The 14,662-nt window shown below is 36.9% G+C and overlaps 1 protein-coding gene across 1 annotated transcript in view; it reads left to right on the top strand.

Moving 5' to 3' along the window:
- ABI3BP (ABI family member 3 binding protein) overlaps positions 1 to 14,662 on the top strand; it is a 256,353-nt gene that overhangs the window by 181,186 nt on the left and 60,505 nt on the right. The window contains exons 19-21 of the mRNA XM_080808158.1: positions 337 to 411; positions 4,574 to 4,648; positions 11,300 to 11,359. Coding sequence (XP_080664284.1) covers positions 337 to 411; positions 4,574 to 4,648; positions 11,300 to 11,359 — 210 coding nt within the window. The remainder of the gene's footprint in view (positions 1 to 336; positions 412 to 4,573; positions 4,649 to 11,299; positions 11,360 to 14,662) is intronic.

Here is a 14,662-nt window from a genome sequence, read left to right as displayed (position 1 = left end):
GGCTATTCTGGTAAAATGGTATAAACTTGTAATAAAGATGAATTCTTGTTACTATGAAATTTATTTTTAACCTATTGAAAGGTATTTGAAGTAGATATTTCTGAAATTCCAGCAGTTTCATTTGCCAGCTGAGTATCTTGGACATCATATAATGTACTTTACTGTTTTGCTTTCCATTATAATAATATATTTATCTTCCTGTATTTTGTGGTTCTTTGGGAGCTTTAATTGCATTAGTTGCTGTGTGTCTAGGTCTTCATCTTTGAGATCCTAGAGGCTTAGATGCTGTAATTCTTGAAGCGCTCAAGACTTCTAAACCTATATTCTTTCTTTTAGCTCCCAAGCAAGCACCGCGTGCTCCTCCCAAACCAAAAACATCTCCACATCCAAGAATCCCACAAACACATCCAGGTAAATACATATTTTAGATTCTGACCTGAAGAGTTTGATATTAGTGGAATTATTCTGTTGAATTATGGTTTACAAGAGTTCTTAACTCTTGTAAAATGAATCTTCCTTTGAAACCTAAAAAATAATTTTGTTTATTTTTGAACTTCATTAGTATGTTATTGGAATAGCTTATTCCAGAAAGCTTCCCTATGGTTACATTATTTGAAGAGGGGGCTGGAGAAGAATGGAATTTCTTAAAAGAGTAGACTGCCTATTCCCATGGCCTCTCTGAGCTTGAACACCTGTCCCTTCCATGGTCCTTGAATGTGCCTCCTCCTGCCAATCACTTTTTTTTTTTTTAACTTTCGGTAGATTTTATTTAGCAGTATGTCATGAAGATTTGTTTTATATGTCTATATATTCTCTCCTATAATACAATGTTTGTATAATATTGCTTTGGTGCTTTTGCTGTAAAATTTTGGTAAGAATCCAAACAAGAGTCGTTATAAACTATTTTTCATTTTTTCTAAGAGGCTTTTATTTGAATGATCAATCTAACCCTAACTTCTTAACCAAGATCTTATCCAGTTTCTCCAACTGCCTTGGAGGATCTGTGTTGGGGTCTACTGTAATCTTGACATACCTCAAAACAAGTTCATCATCTTTTCCTCCTTTCAATTTGTCATTTACATCTCTGGTAGGTTCTTGTTATTTTATATCTCATTTTTACTCCTCTTCTTTATCCAGCCTCTGCAGTCCATTTGTTAATAAGTATGATGCATTCAATTCTTCCAAAGATTTCTAGCCTTGGTACCTACACCAAGCATGTGCTTGGTCATGCCTTGTTTGTTGTCATTGATCTCCTCTTTTCTCTAATTTCAAATAATATCACCCCTCAATGTTTAAGCAATTAATTCATCTCATCAACTTAACAAATATTTATTGCATGCTAACTATGTGCCAGACACTGGGGATGTGAGACAAAATTGTATCTTTCCAAGGTCAAGGAATTTACAGGCTGGCCCTATTACATAAATTTAAAAATATCATTTATACACGGTCTGCTTCCAAAAAGTATTAGGGGTATACCTCCCCAATTTGGAAGAAAAGGAATTTTCTCTACCACTTACAGTCTGGGGAAAGAAAAATGGTAGCAACATCAAAACTATGCTCAAGCAAGGTAACAGTTCTGAATTCTTACCACTAATCCTTTAATCATATCTCAGTATTCCCACTGAAAGAAAAAACTGTAGATTTGGGCATAATCTTTAATATCTGATTCTGAGAGAAATTTTAAAGGAAATTTCCTTAAAAGACTTTTCTATGTTCTACATCTAGCTAATGATTTTAAAGCTGTTTTAACATATTTTTAAAATGTTTTATTTAATTACTAAAGCTTTGCTATGAAACTAAAATAGGTATGATACATAGTGTATAAAAGGTACCAAGGCAAATATCTCCTGGAAGAATAAGAAAGTTAAAATAACAGTAAATACACTTGAAACATTAATCCATAAGAAAATAGTTTGAAAAACAGTGATTAGAGAATAAGTAATGATTAATGAATAGAATAGGAATAAAGTATATTAAATTGATAGAAAATTAAAATCTGATTTTAAAAACACAACAGATAAAATCTCCCAGCTTTTTATTTAAATGTAAGGCATAAAATAGAAGTAACAGAGAAAGGAGAAATCAAGAGAAGAAAGAAAGCATGAAAACTTGTTGAATGTTGGAAAATTAGAAATGAAAATTAAGAAGTGGTAAGAATTGGGACGCCTGGGTGGCTCAGTTGGTTAGGCAGCTGCCTTCAGCTCAGGTCATGATCCCAGCGTCCTGGGATCGAGTCCCACATCAGGCTCCTTGCTTGGCGGGGAGCCTGCTTCTCCCTCTGCCTCTGCCTGTGCTCGCTCTCTCTCTCTCTCTCCCTCTCTCTCTCTCTGAAAAATAAATAAATAAAATCTAAAAAAAAAAAAAAAAGAAGTGGTGAGAATTAAGACATTGGAAATATAAATTCCTGGTTAGTAGAATTTTTAAAAGTAAAGGAGATATGAGGTAACAAGACATTCATCATTTTCTTTTTCAGCTGTATATTCTGTACTTATAAAAATACTTATAAATCAGGATCTGTAATTTCCTATTATTATAGCATATTCTAAAGTTCAAATTTGTTTAATTTTTTTCTTACTTCTTTTTTTTTATTAAATTTTTTATTTATTTTCAGCGTAACAGTATTCATTGTTTTTTTACCACACCCAGTGCTCCATGCAATCTGTTTGTTTAATTTTGATTTAGACTTTGGTTAACTTTGCTCAACAAGTTATATAACCAGAATGGATAGACTCATGTGCTCAAGGCATTCTACTCTCTCACCCTGAAATTTGGTGTGGTTGCCTGCCTCTAACAAGAGAGCCTCTGATTCTGTCCCAGTTGAGGCACCTCTCAGCCCATCAGTATCTCCCACAGAAAGTAGCTGCAACCCACAAACTTTTGGTTTTATCAGTGCTACTTAACGCAAGAGAAAGATTTGGAAAATCAATCATGAAAAAGAAAATGAATTCTAATTATTCCTCTTAAAAGTGGGTGAAATTAGGAATCCCCTTGCCTAGGGGAATGAGCTTATTCAATTTATCCTAGCAATACAGAAGGTCTTTATAGTCTTTTAAGGATGTTTTGTATAAATATTCAAATCTTAGTACCTTCTCCCTTACCTTGGCTAGCTCTTGTAATTTCAAAAGGCCATTTGGGTGGGAGAATGTCCTGTGCACCATATAATACCAAATGCAATTTATTATTATTTTACTTTAAAGGGATCTATGACAGTAGTGAATACAACTTCAAGTGCAACACAGTGTGTCCATCCACTACTTTTCTCAGAATGATATTTCACAATCGGGCATACCACCTTTCTTCCTGTTTATGCTCAGATGGCAAGATTTAAATCTGTATTTGGCATTTAAGGTCAAAGTGGAAAAAAAAAGTTTGGTACAAATCATCAAGAGTATTTTGTCATTGAATAAAGGCTTGATTTTTAGATTCCTAAGTTCTTAGGTAATAGTCAACAACCCAATTAATTTTATACCTAGAAATCTTATAACCATCAAAACTCCAGGTGCTTCTGGCTTGTGTGGGGCAAACAATATGAGCAATATGAGCAAACAATATCAAAATAAACTCAGATGTCAAATTTGTCAAACTTGTAAAAATCAGTGTCAAATTTATAAAAGTCTTCTAGAAGTGGAAAAAAATTTTATTATAGTCCTACAGTTTTCACATCATTTTGACATTGCATATTTAATTCTTCCAGCCACCCTTTGGGTTAGGACAGGTTTATTCACCTAAAAGATAAGAAACAAGTTAAAATGTGACCTCAGTGCTGGGATCCAGAAATCCCAACTCTTTAGAACTAGTGCTCATGTCTAGACCTTAGGACTTAGTTCCAGTCTCATCTCTATGCTTAATTACTGTGTAACCTCAGGCAGACTGTCACTAACCCAAACCATTAAAGTGGGAGCTCATAATTCCTTCCTTCCATCATTATGGTAAGGACCAAAGAGCACAGTTCTTCTAAAACCACTTTTAAAATTGTAAAATGAGCTATAAGTAAATCAGACTTTTTTTTTTTCTGGTATCTGTTACATTAACAACTCATTACTCCAAAGAAACAGTTGTGGGAAGACCATTTTAGTTTAGGAACTTGCTCATTTAAGGATTTATGTGGGGCCTAAGAATTTTAGGGGGTGTAGAATGTAAGCCTACCCACTCTGGCCCCTCCTGCTTCCCTTTCTGCTGTTGCCTGAGCCGACTTTAAGTTTGTTTTATGCATGCTTCATTGCCTTCTACTCTGACTTGACTAAATTCATCTTCATAGAAAGACATGAGACTGGGTTTGAGGAGTCCAGCAAACATCCAGAGAGGAAGAACACATCTGCATTAATTTGTTATTGCTTCAAAAAAATAAAATAATTATCTCTTCTGAAAAGATTTCAAAAAAATCCTACATCTTAGTCATGTTTTGTGGTTTCTCAGACATCATTTTTCTAAAAGCATCTGGAATTCTGAGAAATGTTCAGAGCTTAAAGTTTATTTTTCTATCTAGTTCCCATTTCGGTACTTTTCTTTTTAAGTCAGGACTGGGAGATGCTGAAACAAAATGACTCATGATCTAAGTTCTCTCTTTCAGCTCACGAGGTGTCCCAGCCTATTACTTCAAAGCCAAAAGCATCACCAAGTCCAGAAGTATCATATACTCTGCCTGGTAAATGATTTATTTCATGTTTAAGCCAAATTCATTCTCCTGTCACACTCTGCTGCAATGACACCTGAGAGCTGATGGGTGTAAGGGCAGTATTTCACTCATGTTCTGACACCATGTTGAATCATCCATGATATGACCATCTCAGAGGTTCCACAGGTTATCTATTTGCTTGCATAATAAGCTACTGATTCAATCAAATGTCAGAGAATTATGCCAAGGGTAGACATTTCCTTTAAAACTAAAGTTCTCATATTTTCTGACTTATAAAAAAAAAACCTACCAACGTTAACTAGACTATGTTCAAATGGTTCACCAAAATAAGATAAAATAAAGAATTTCAGGGTTTTTTCCCATAAAAAAGTGATAAAATGTTTTGCAAACAGAGGAAATGATGTTTACCCGTTATCTTTGATTCCGTAATTTTACACTACCCAGCACTGAGGGGTTTTCTCAGTCAATTTCTACTTTACCAGTTCATGTAGCAACAACTTAGGTTGAGAAATAAGAAATTTCACATACATAAAAGATTTATTTAGCTATAAATCTGTCTCTTGCCTATCATCTGAGAAGGCCTTTTGTCCATTTATGGGGAGAATAATTTTATACTGGTGGGAGTAGTTGGTGTGGGAACTACAAGGACCCAGATATTTCCTGAGTCTTGCCACCAATGTTCTAGATCCTCAGTGACTTTATGAAGCCACTGTAAGAGGAACAGTTCTCTCATCAAACAAAGCTAATGTGTACCTAAGGTATCTGGAAAAGGCTATAATTTTTTCTTTCTTTTAAATGGTCCAATTATGATAAATTTCTACATGCTCCTAGAAGCCTACAGAACATTCCTAGAACCAAAGGATTTCTAAGCTGTAGCATGAAATGATGGAATTTTGGAAGCAAGGCTGAATTCACTTGCTTTAAATGTTTTCCAGACTTGTAAGCGGGGGTACCACTGCTATTGTGAGATAGTCTGGTTGTTGCAGGTGGCAGTAGGCCAGAGAGAGGCTCCTTTGCTCTGAAGTTGAGAATGTCAATTTGCACCACTAAATGCAACATCCAGTATTATAAACACCAACAAGAAAAAAAGTTGATCTTCCCACTTGCAAAAGGTCAACTTCTCATTTTCATTTGCAGAGGAAAAAATGTCCCAGAAATTGAGTCATTGATGATAACCACAGTAGGTTTGAGTGATTTTGTGTGCTTTTCCCTTTTGTTAGAGTAATACTGTTTGTTCTAATGTGACTTAATATCCTTAAACCATATTGAATACTAAACTCTATCTAATTGTTAAATATTTTTTCTTTTTAAATATCCAATATTTGTCTAAATTTCACCTTATTTTTTCACAGAAATTCGAACCTTAAGTTTGAGCACTAGAATAATGGCACAAATTACCCCATGGTGCCTCCATTGGGCTTATTCTGTTGACTCTCCAGTTCCACATGTTCATTTAGGGTCCCATCTCTAAACCTGGTTCTCATCCCACCATTTATTCATCAGGGGCTCCCCTGCTGCTCCAGGGGTGTGGTGCCTATAGGAATAATCCTTGTTTTTTCTCACGAGTGTTCAAACAGACTAGGTTCTCATGGGTTCAGTTTCTGGGTCATATCTAGATGCAGGTTTGCCTCCTAATGAACCCAAGACCTTGTTTACCAGCTCCTATAGGTTCTATATCAGAAAGCAGAGAACTTACACATAGGTTTAATATGTACTGGTATCCTAGAGAAATAGATGCTCTGTAAAAGTCTAAAAATGTCAAATGTAATGCTGAAATCAAGAGTTATGTTTTATCACAAGGTTTATCTCGAAATTTATTCTGAGAAGTATCAGAAGTAACAAACTTGAATTTTTCAATCTGTATCCATTAAGTCAGTCTGGGACTGGCCACACAGATCTTCCATTCTATAGATTCCTAGATATAGCACAAGTCTCATCCACTTAGGCTTTTAAAAAATGTCTTGCAGCCACTCAGTTGAACTCTGTCTATACCATTTAATGAGGAATCTAGATAAATTGAGCCCACATGCCGTGTCCAGAACCAACACAGAACTGGCTTTTCTTCAGATCTGCCTCGGGAATGATTTCAAATTCAGAGCAAAGGACTTACCCTGATACCTGGATCAACAGAGCTGTGCTTTCTTTGTAGATATATTTCTAAACAAAGAGCTCTCGTGGCTTCGTGCTGACTCTTATGGCCCATAGGTATCTGGATAGACCTCAGTCATTGGAAGTGAACCAGATAGATTTTGTCAAGTTATGCAATCCTCACAAATGTGAGGATTTCCTTTTGGTAAATTCCAGTTCACAGGGACACTTAAGCATTTTCACTGTTAGGAAATGAGGGAAGAATGCTGAAATGCCTTTGGAAATAGAATCATTAGGATGTAGGCAATGACTGTTGCTATGGAGAGAAGGATGATACTGTTGCTTCTAGTTTGGGTAAGTAGTAGTTGATAATGCCACTAACTAAGGCGGAGAACACAGTGGCGAATAAGCACTTGTGTTTGTGCATACTGGGCTTGGAGGGCCAGTAGGACTTCCAAGTGGAGATGTCTAACTGGTGGTCAAAATGTATTTAGAGATTTCTAAACTGAAAATATGGGGTATAGGTGTGGGAGTCACTTATCTACATCAAGCAGGTTATTAAATTTTGTGTGTGAATGACATCACCCAAAAGAAAGTATAGACTGAGAAGTTAGAGATCAAAGACTTGGGGGCCACAGTTAAATTTAGGAAATGGATAGGGGATGAGAAGCCAGCAGAAGTTGCTACCAGAAATATAGTAGAGTATCAGGAAGAAGGGCTTCCGGAGGTAAGGCAGGGAAGCGTGGTCCACAATGACAGAGGAGCTGCTGGACTTGACAGTGCAGATCCAGAAACCCATATCCAAAACCTGTGGACCTATTAAAATCCAGCAGTTTTTAGGTTTTAGAAAGGCAAAAGAGAACATACACCAAATATATTACTATGTCTGCAGTGAGAGGTATGAATAGTTGTACCACACCAGATGAATAAAAAGTGTTATTAGCCTTAGTCGGGTCTAGTCAGGTTTTGCGACCTAATTAGTGAAGAAAAAGGCTAAGTTTTTGGAGCCTTTGGACTTGAGAGCTTTGGATAAAGCACTGTGGACCTACTGTTGCAGGAGGTCAGTGAAGAGGAAGCCAGACCACAGCAGATGAAGATATAATTGAGAGACCAGAAGCAAAGGTAGATGAAGTTTTTCGATTATAGGAATGAGAGCAAGGGAAGAGTGGTTTGAAGGGGAAGGCGTATCAAGGAAATGATTATTATTTTTAGGATGTTGGAGCATTTGGACTGTTTTATAGGCAAAGAGAGAGGAAATCATAAGTAAGTGGAAATACAGACTAATGGAGAAACATATAAGATAATAGAAATAATGGAAGCTAAAGGCTCTGGAAGAAGGGGTGGCCCAATGGCACAGGTGAATGCAGAGAGTGGTCGCCACACAGATGGAGACATGCTTCCTGCTAGATGGGACCTAAAGGTACAAGGTTAGCATAAAGACCAGAGAATTCAGAGATAAAAATGGTGTATAGTCCATGTATATTTCTTTTCCAAGACTATCAGTCTCTTTGTAGCTAATTGTGGAAGTAAATCTCATTGAAAACATATTCCAGGGTGCCTGGGTGGCTCAGTTAGTTAAGTGTCTGCCTTCAGCCCTGGTCATGATCCCAGGGTCCTGGGATTGAGCCCCATGTTAGGCTCCCTGCTCGAGGGATTCTGCTTCTTCCTCTCTCTCTGCCCCTCTCCCCAGCTTGTTCTCTCACTCTGTCTTTCTCTCTCAAATAAATAAATAAAATATTTTAAAAAAGGGAACTTCATATTCCACCATCCTTATCAGAGAATAACAGATTAATTTCTCTCATCTATTCTAGCAAAACATTCATATCCATTCATTTACATTTGTCCAGATTAGACATTTCCATTCATAAATGTCTTAGTTGAATTTTTCTTTGGATTGGTGCACTTTATTCAAAAAGAGGGTAATATAATTGGTGAATATAAATGGTAAGTTGGCTAATATAATTGAATCTAAAGGTATATAATACCAGTATTATATATTAATTACACATAGTTATTATAAAAATATTCTTATAAGGAAATCAAAACTACCTTCTCATATAAATTGTCATTATTAATACACAAACTTTCTCCCCACATGGAAGATTTAGATTTTAGGAATCATGCTTTTGTTCAATTTAATATCTGGAGGAACGCCACACAGGGAAAAAGCAAAAAAGTTTCATTTCTTGGAGCTGCTGTTGACCAAGTAAGAGGATGATTCATATCCCTTTCCTGTGATATTTCTCTTTCTTTCCTTTCCACTGATTTCACCTGCTGTAGAAAGTCTGCAGTGACAGTTTATTAAATCATCACTTCATGGTTAAAAAGTGCCAATTGCAGCAGCAGGAATCCACATTACCCTGGCCTACATTCCACAGTAAACGAAAGCAGGCAGCAAGTAATGTATTTACAGTACAGAGGATTTATTGGTAGCACATTTTTTTCTCTGCCTTGCCTTAATCCAGCTCCTGTCTGTATAGTTAAGAACTGTAGCCTTTTAGGGTATTTAAAAACCACAGGCTTCTTTGTATGGCCATGATCTTCACACAACCAAATCAAAGTCTTTCACCTTCCAGATAAACATTTAGTTTGATTTACAACTGGGAATTTCCCGTATTTTACCTTTCGAATCCCCAAAAACACTACATAGCAAAGGTCAAATGTTCACTATTGTGCTAAGTTTTCACTTATTTTTGTGGACCACTCATCTTTTTGAAGTTTTTTTTTTTAATTCAAATTTTTGGGGTGCCTGGGTGGCTCAGTGGATTAAGCCTCTGCCTTCGGCTCAGGTCATGATCCTGGAGTCCTGGGATCGAGTCCCACATCAGGCTCCCAGCTCCATGGGGAGTCTGCTTCTCCCTCTGACCTCCCCTCTCATGCTCCCTCACTCTATCTCTCTCTCTCAAATAAATAAATAAAATCTTTTTAAAAAAATTCAAATTTTCAAGTTTCTGTACAACTTTTAGCTCATAAAAGTTCTAATTGAATCAAGATCCTACTCTCTATACCAGATTCCACAACTATAACTTCAATGGGACTTAGAGGCCTAGACTAAGAACACTTGTGAAATGCAAGTTAAATATGATCTCCAAAAGCAGTACAAAGAGAATGTCAGTTCTTTATAAACTACACTCTACACTAATGGGGACAATGTGTTTGGTTACCTCATGGTGCAAAGCTTTCCTTGTGTTTTTCTGAGGTAGAATTCTAGCGTGAACCCCAATTTTTCCCCAGCATCATTTAAGATGCAAGAAAATTACAATGTCTACCAAAGGGATTCTGGTACTTACCACATCTTCATTGTGGTAGGAAAACCTTTCAGCAAGTGATTTGGACTGAGAAAGACCTCTTTATGGGGAAACTGAGCCAAAGAAACACTTGACCTTGTTCTTGGAAGGAGACTTTGTCATAGAAAACTGGTGCTAATAATAGGCAACTTACCCTGGTATTTTCCTCAGATTCCCTCAGGCATCAGATTTGCAGCCTACTGTTTTGTTTTACCAAAATTCTAAAAATGTACCGGGTATCAGGGAACTACTATAAGTAGGTCTCTTTCAGCTGACATTTTTGTCCCTAGTTGTCATACTCTTATCTGTCAGGAGGCCCTGAAATGTAAGGTACTGGAAGCCACATCACTAAGAATGACAAAAATGGCAACATTGATCTGGCATTTACTATGTTACAAGCACTTTCATAAACTTTACATGTGATAGCTTCTAATGATGGGTAGATTCCTCTTGCTCCATTTCCTCCCCCAGAATAACTATGAGTGTCTTTTAGAGTAAAGCTTTGTTCTCCTCTTACATATTCAAGAATTTGCCTTTCCTGCTGTCTTTCTTAATTTATAGGCCATTTATATGTACATTATCTAGGATAATACATTTTCTTTTCCTCTCAGTGGACTTTTAGTATGAATATCAAATGGTAAGTAACCACCTCAGGCAAAAACTAATTCCCCCCCCCTTTTTTTTAAGACTTGATTTTTCCAGTAATCTGTATACCCAATATGGATCTTGAGCCTACAACCCTGTGATTGAGAGTCACATGCTCTACTGACTTGAGTCACCTTCTTGTATTTAATGCCATTACTTATGGCATTAAACTCTTCCCTGCCCCCCTCCCAAAAGAGGATTCATGAAGAACTGGAACCAATTTTATTTAACTGTCACCAGAACCACATTTACACAGTGGCTTTTTAAATTTTGAATAAAACAGTCATCTTCTTGGCTTTACTTTTTAGCCATTGTGAAAATACCTTTGCTTTATTCATGTTTTCCAGGATATTCTATCTGTGGGTTGGGTTTCACTCCAGATGTGGCATTTAGAGTACAGTGTTTGGGGGTGCCTGGGTGGTTCAGTGGGTTAAGCCTCTGCCTTTGGCTCAGGTCATGATCTCAGGGTCCTGGGATTGAGCCCTGCATCGGGCTCTCTGCTCAGCAGGGAGCCTGCTTCCCTTCCTCTCTCTGCCTGCCTCTCTGCCTAGTTGTGGTCTCTCTGTGTGTCAAATAAATAAATAAAATCTTTTTAAAAAAATCTTTAGAGTACAGTGTTTGATAATCTTTTTTCTTTCAGTTCCAAGAGATGTGCTCCTTCCCCCTAAACCAGACCCTGAAGTCTCTCAGAGCGAACCTGGTAAATAAATTATTCTCTTTTCCCAGTTAGGAAGTATGTTTTTCAAAAAATGTTCTTGAGATAAATACATTTTTTAATCATTGTGATATGGAAGAAGCTTGGACAAAATAATGGATATAGAATGTATATTTCCTTTTTGTGAAGATTTAATCTTATAAACTGCATGAATTTTTTTCATTTTCATTCTCATTTTATTCCTTATGCTCCACAAGTAAGTGAAACCATATGATAATTGACTCTCTCTGCTTATCTTTTTTTGCTGAGAATAATCTCCTCCAGTCCCGTCCATGTTGATAACAAAAGTTGGATATTCATCCTTTCTGATGGAGGCATGATACTCCATTGTATGTATGGACCATATCTTCTTTATCTACTCATCTCTTGAAGGGCATCTTGGCTCTTTCCACAGTTTGGCAATTGTGGCCATTGCTGCTGTGAACATTGGGGTACAGATGGCCCTTCTTTTCACTACATCTGTATCTTTGGGGTAAATACCAAGTAGTGCAATTGCACGGTCATAGGATAGCTCTATTTTTAATTTCTTAAGGAGTCTCCACACTGTTTTCCAAAGTGGTTGCACCAACTTGCATTTCCACCAACAGTGTAAGAGGGTTCCTCTTTCTCCACATCCTCTCCAACACTCATCGTTTACTGTCTTGTTAATTTGGCCATTCTAACTGGTGTGAGGTGGTATCTCAACATGGTTTTGATTTGAATCTCCTTGATGGCTAATGATGATGAACATTTTTTCATGTGTCCATTAGCCATTTATATGTCTTCTTTGGAGAAGTGTCTGTTCTTGTCTTCTGCCCATTTTTTGACATGATTGTTTTTTGAGTGTTGAGTTTGAGGAATTCTTTATAGATCTTGGATATCAGCCCTTTGTCTGTAGTGTCATTTGCAAATATCTTGTCCCATTCCATGGGTTGCCTCTTTGTTCTGTTGACTGTTTCCTGTGCTGTGCAAAAGCTTTTGATCTTGATGAAGTCCCAAAAGTTCATTTTTGCTTTTGTTTCCTTTGCCTTTGGAGACATGTCTTGAAAGAAGTTGCTATGGATGACGTCAAAGAAGTTACTGCCTATGTTCTCCTCTAGGATTTTGATAGATTCAGACCTCACATTGAGGTATTTTATCAATTTCGAGTTTATCTTCGTGTATGGTGTAAGAGAATGGTCAAGCTTCATTCTTCTATACATAGCTGTCCAATTTTCCCAGCACCATTTATTGAAGAGTCCCTTTTTCCCACTGGATTTTTTTTCTGCTTTGTTGATGATGACTTGACCATAGAGTTGTGGGTCCATGTCTGGATTCTCTACTCTGTTCCACTGATCTATGTGTCTGTTTTTGTGCCAGTGCCATGCTGTCTTGGTGATCACAGCTTTGTAGTAAAGCTTGAAATCAGGCAACATGATGCCCCCCAGTTTTGTTTTTCTTTTTCAATATGTCCTTAGCAATTCAGGGTCTTTCTTGCTTGCTTCCATACAAATTTTCGGATTGTTTGTTCCAGCACTTTGAAAAATGTTGGTGGAATTTTGATCAGGATGGCATTGGAAGCATAGATTGCTCTGGGAAGCATAGACATTTTAACACTGTTTATTCTTCCAGTCCATGAGCATGGAATGCTTTTCCATCTTTTTGTGTCTTCTTCATTTCTTTCATGAGTGTTCTGTCGTTTCTCAAGTACAGATCCTTCACCTCTTTGTTTAGGTTTATTCCAAGGTATCTTACGGTTCTTGGTTCTATAGTTAATGGAATCGATTCTCTAATTTCCCTTTCTGTATTTTCATTGTTAGTGTATAAGAAAGCAACTGATTTCTGTAGATTAATTTTGTATCCTGCCACATTACTGAATTGCTGTATGAGTTCTAGTAGTTTGGGGTGGAGTCTTTTGAGTTTTCCATATAAAGTATCATGTCATCCATGAAGAGAGAGTTTAACAACTTCTTTGCCAATTTGATTTCTTTTTGTTGTCTGATTGATGTTTCTAGAACTTCTAGTACTATATGGAACAACAGTGGCAACAGTGGGCATCCTTGTCGTGTTCCTGATCTCAAAGGGAAGGCTGTCAGCTTTTCCCCATTGAGGATGATATTCACTGTGTATTTTTCATAGATAGATTTTATGAAGTTGAGGAATGTTCCCTCTATCCCTATACTTTGAAGAGTTTTAATGAAGAAAGGATGCAGTATTTTGTCAAACGCTTTTTCTGCACCAATTCGGAGAATCATGTGTTTCTTCTGTCTTCTCTTATTGATTTGTTCTATCACATTGATTGATTTGTGAATGTTGAACCACCCTTGAATCCCAGAGATAAATCCCACCTGGTCATGGTGGATGATCTTTTTAATGTACTGTTGGATCCTATTAGCAAGGATCTTGTTGAGAATCTTGACATCCATATTCATCAGGGGTATTGGTCTGAAATTCTCCTTTTTGATGCCTGGTTTGGCTTCCTAAAAAGAGTCCGGAAGTTTTCCTTCTGTTTCTATTTTTTGAAACAGTTTCAGGAGAATAGGTATTATTTCTTCTTTAAATGTTTGGTAGAATTCCCCAGGGAATCCATCAGGTCCTGGGCTCTTGTTTTTGGGGGGAGGTTTTGATCATTGTTTCAATCTTGTTACTAGATATTGGTTTATTCAGGTTGTCAGTTCCTTCCTGTTTCAGTCTTGGAAGTTTATAGGTTTCCAGAAATGCATCCGTTTCTTCTAGGTTGCTTAACTTATTGGCATATAACTATTGATAATAATTTCTGATGATTGTTTCTATTTCCTTGGTGTTAGTAGTGATCTTTCCCCTTTCTCTCATAATTTTATTAATTTGGGTCCTCTCTCTTTTCTTTTGGATTAGTTTGGCCAGTGGCTTATTGATCTTATTGATTCTTTCAAAGAACCAGCTTCTAGTTTTGTTGATGTATTCTACTGTATCTCTAGTTTCTAAATCATTGATCTCTGCTCTAATCTTGATTATTTCTCTTCTTGTGCATGGGGCTGGCTTAATTTGTTGTTGATTTTCCAGTTCTTTAAGGTGTAAAGAGAATTGGTATATTCAGGATTTTTCAATTTTTTTGAGTGAGGCTTGGATGGCTATGTATTTCCCCCTTAGGAATACCTTTGCTGTATCCCATAGGTTTTGGACCGATGTGTTTTCATTCTCATTGGTTTCCATGAATTGTTTAAGTTCTTCTTTGATTTCCTGGTTGATCCGAACATTCTTGAGCAGGATGGTCTTTAGCTTCTAAGTGTTTGAATTCCGTCCAAACTTTTTCTTTTGGTTGAGTTCCAGTTTCAAAGCATTGTGATCTGA

The sequence above is a fragment of the Martes martes genome, assembly GCF_963455335.1.
Source record: "Martes martes genome assembly, chromosome: 1".
Lineage (NCBI taxonomy): Eukaryota > Metazoa > Chordata > Mammalia > Carnivora > Mustelidae > Martes > Martes martes.
Note: the sequence above shows the minus strand (reverse complement) of the source record. Positions and strands in the feature narration are given on the sequence as shown.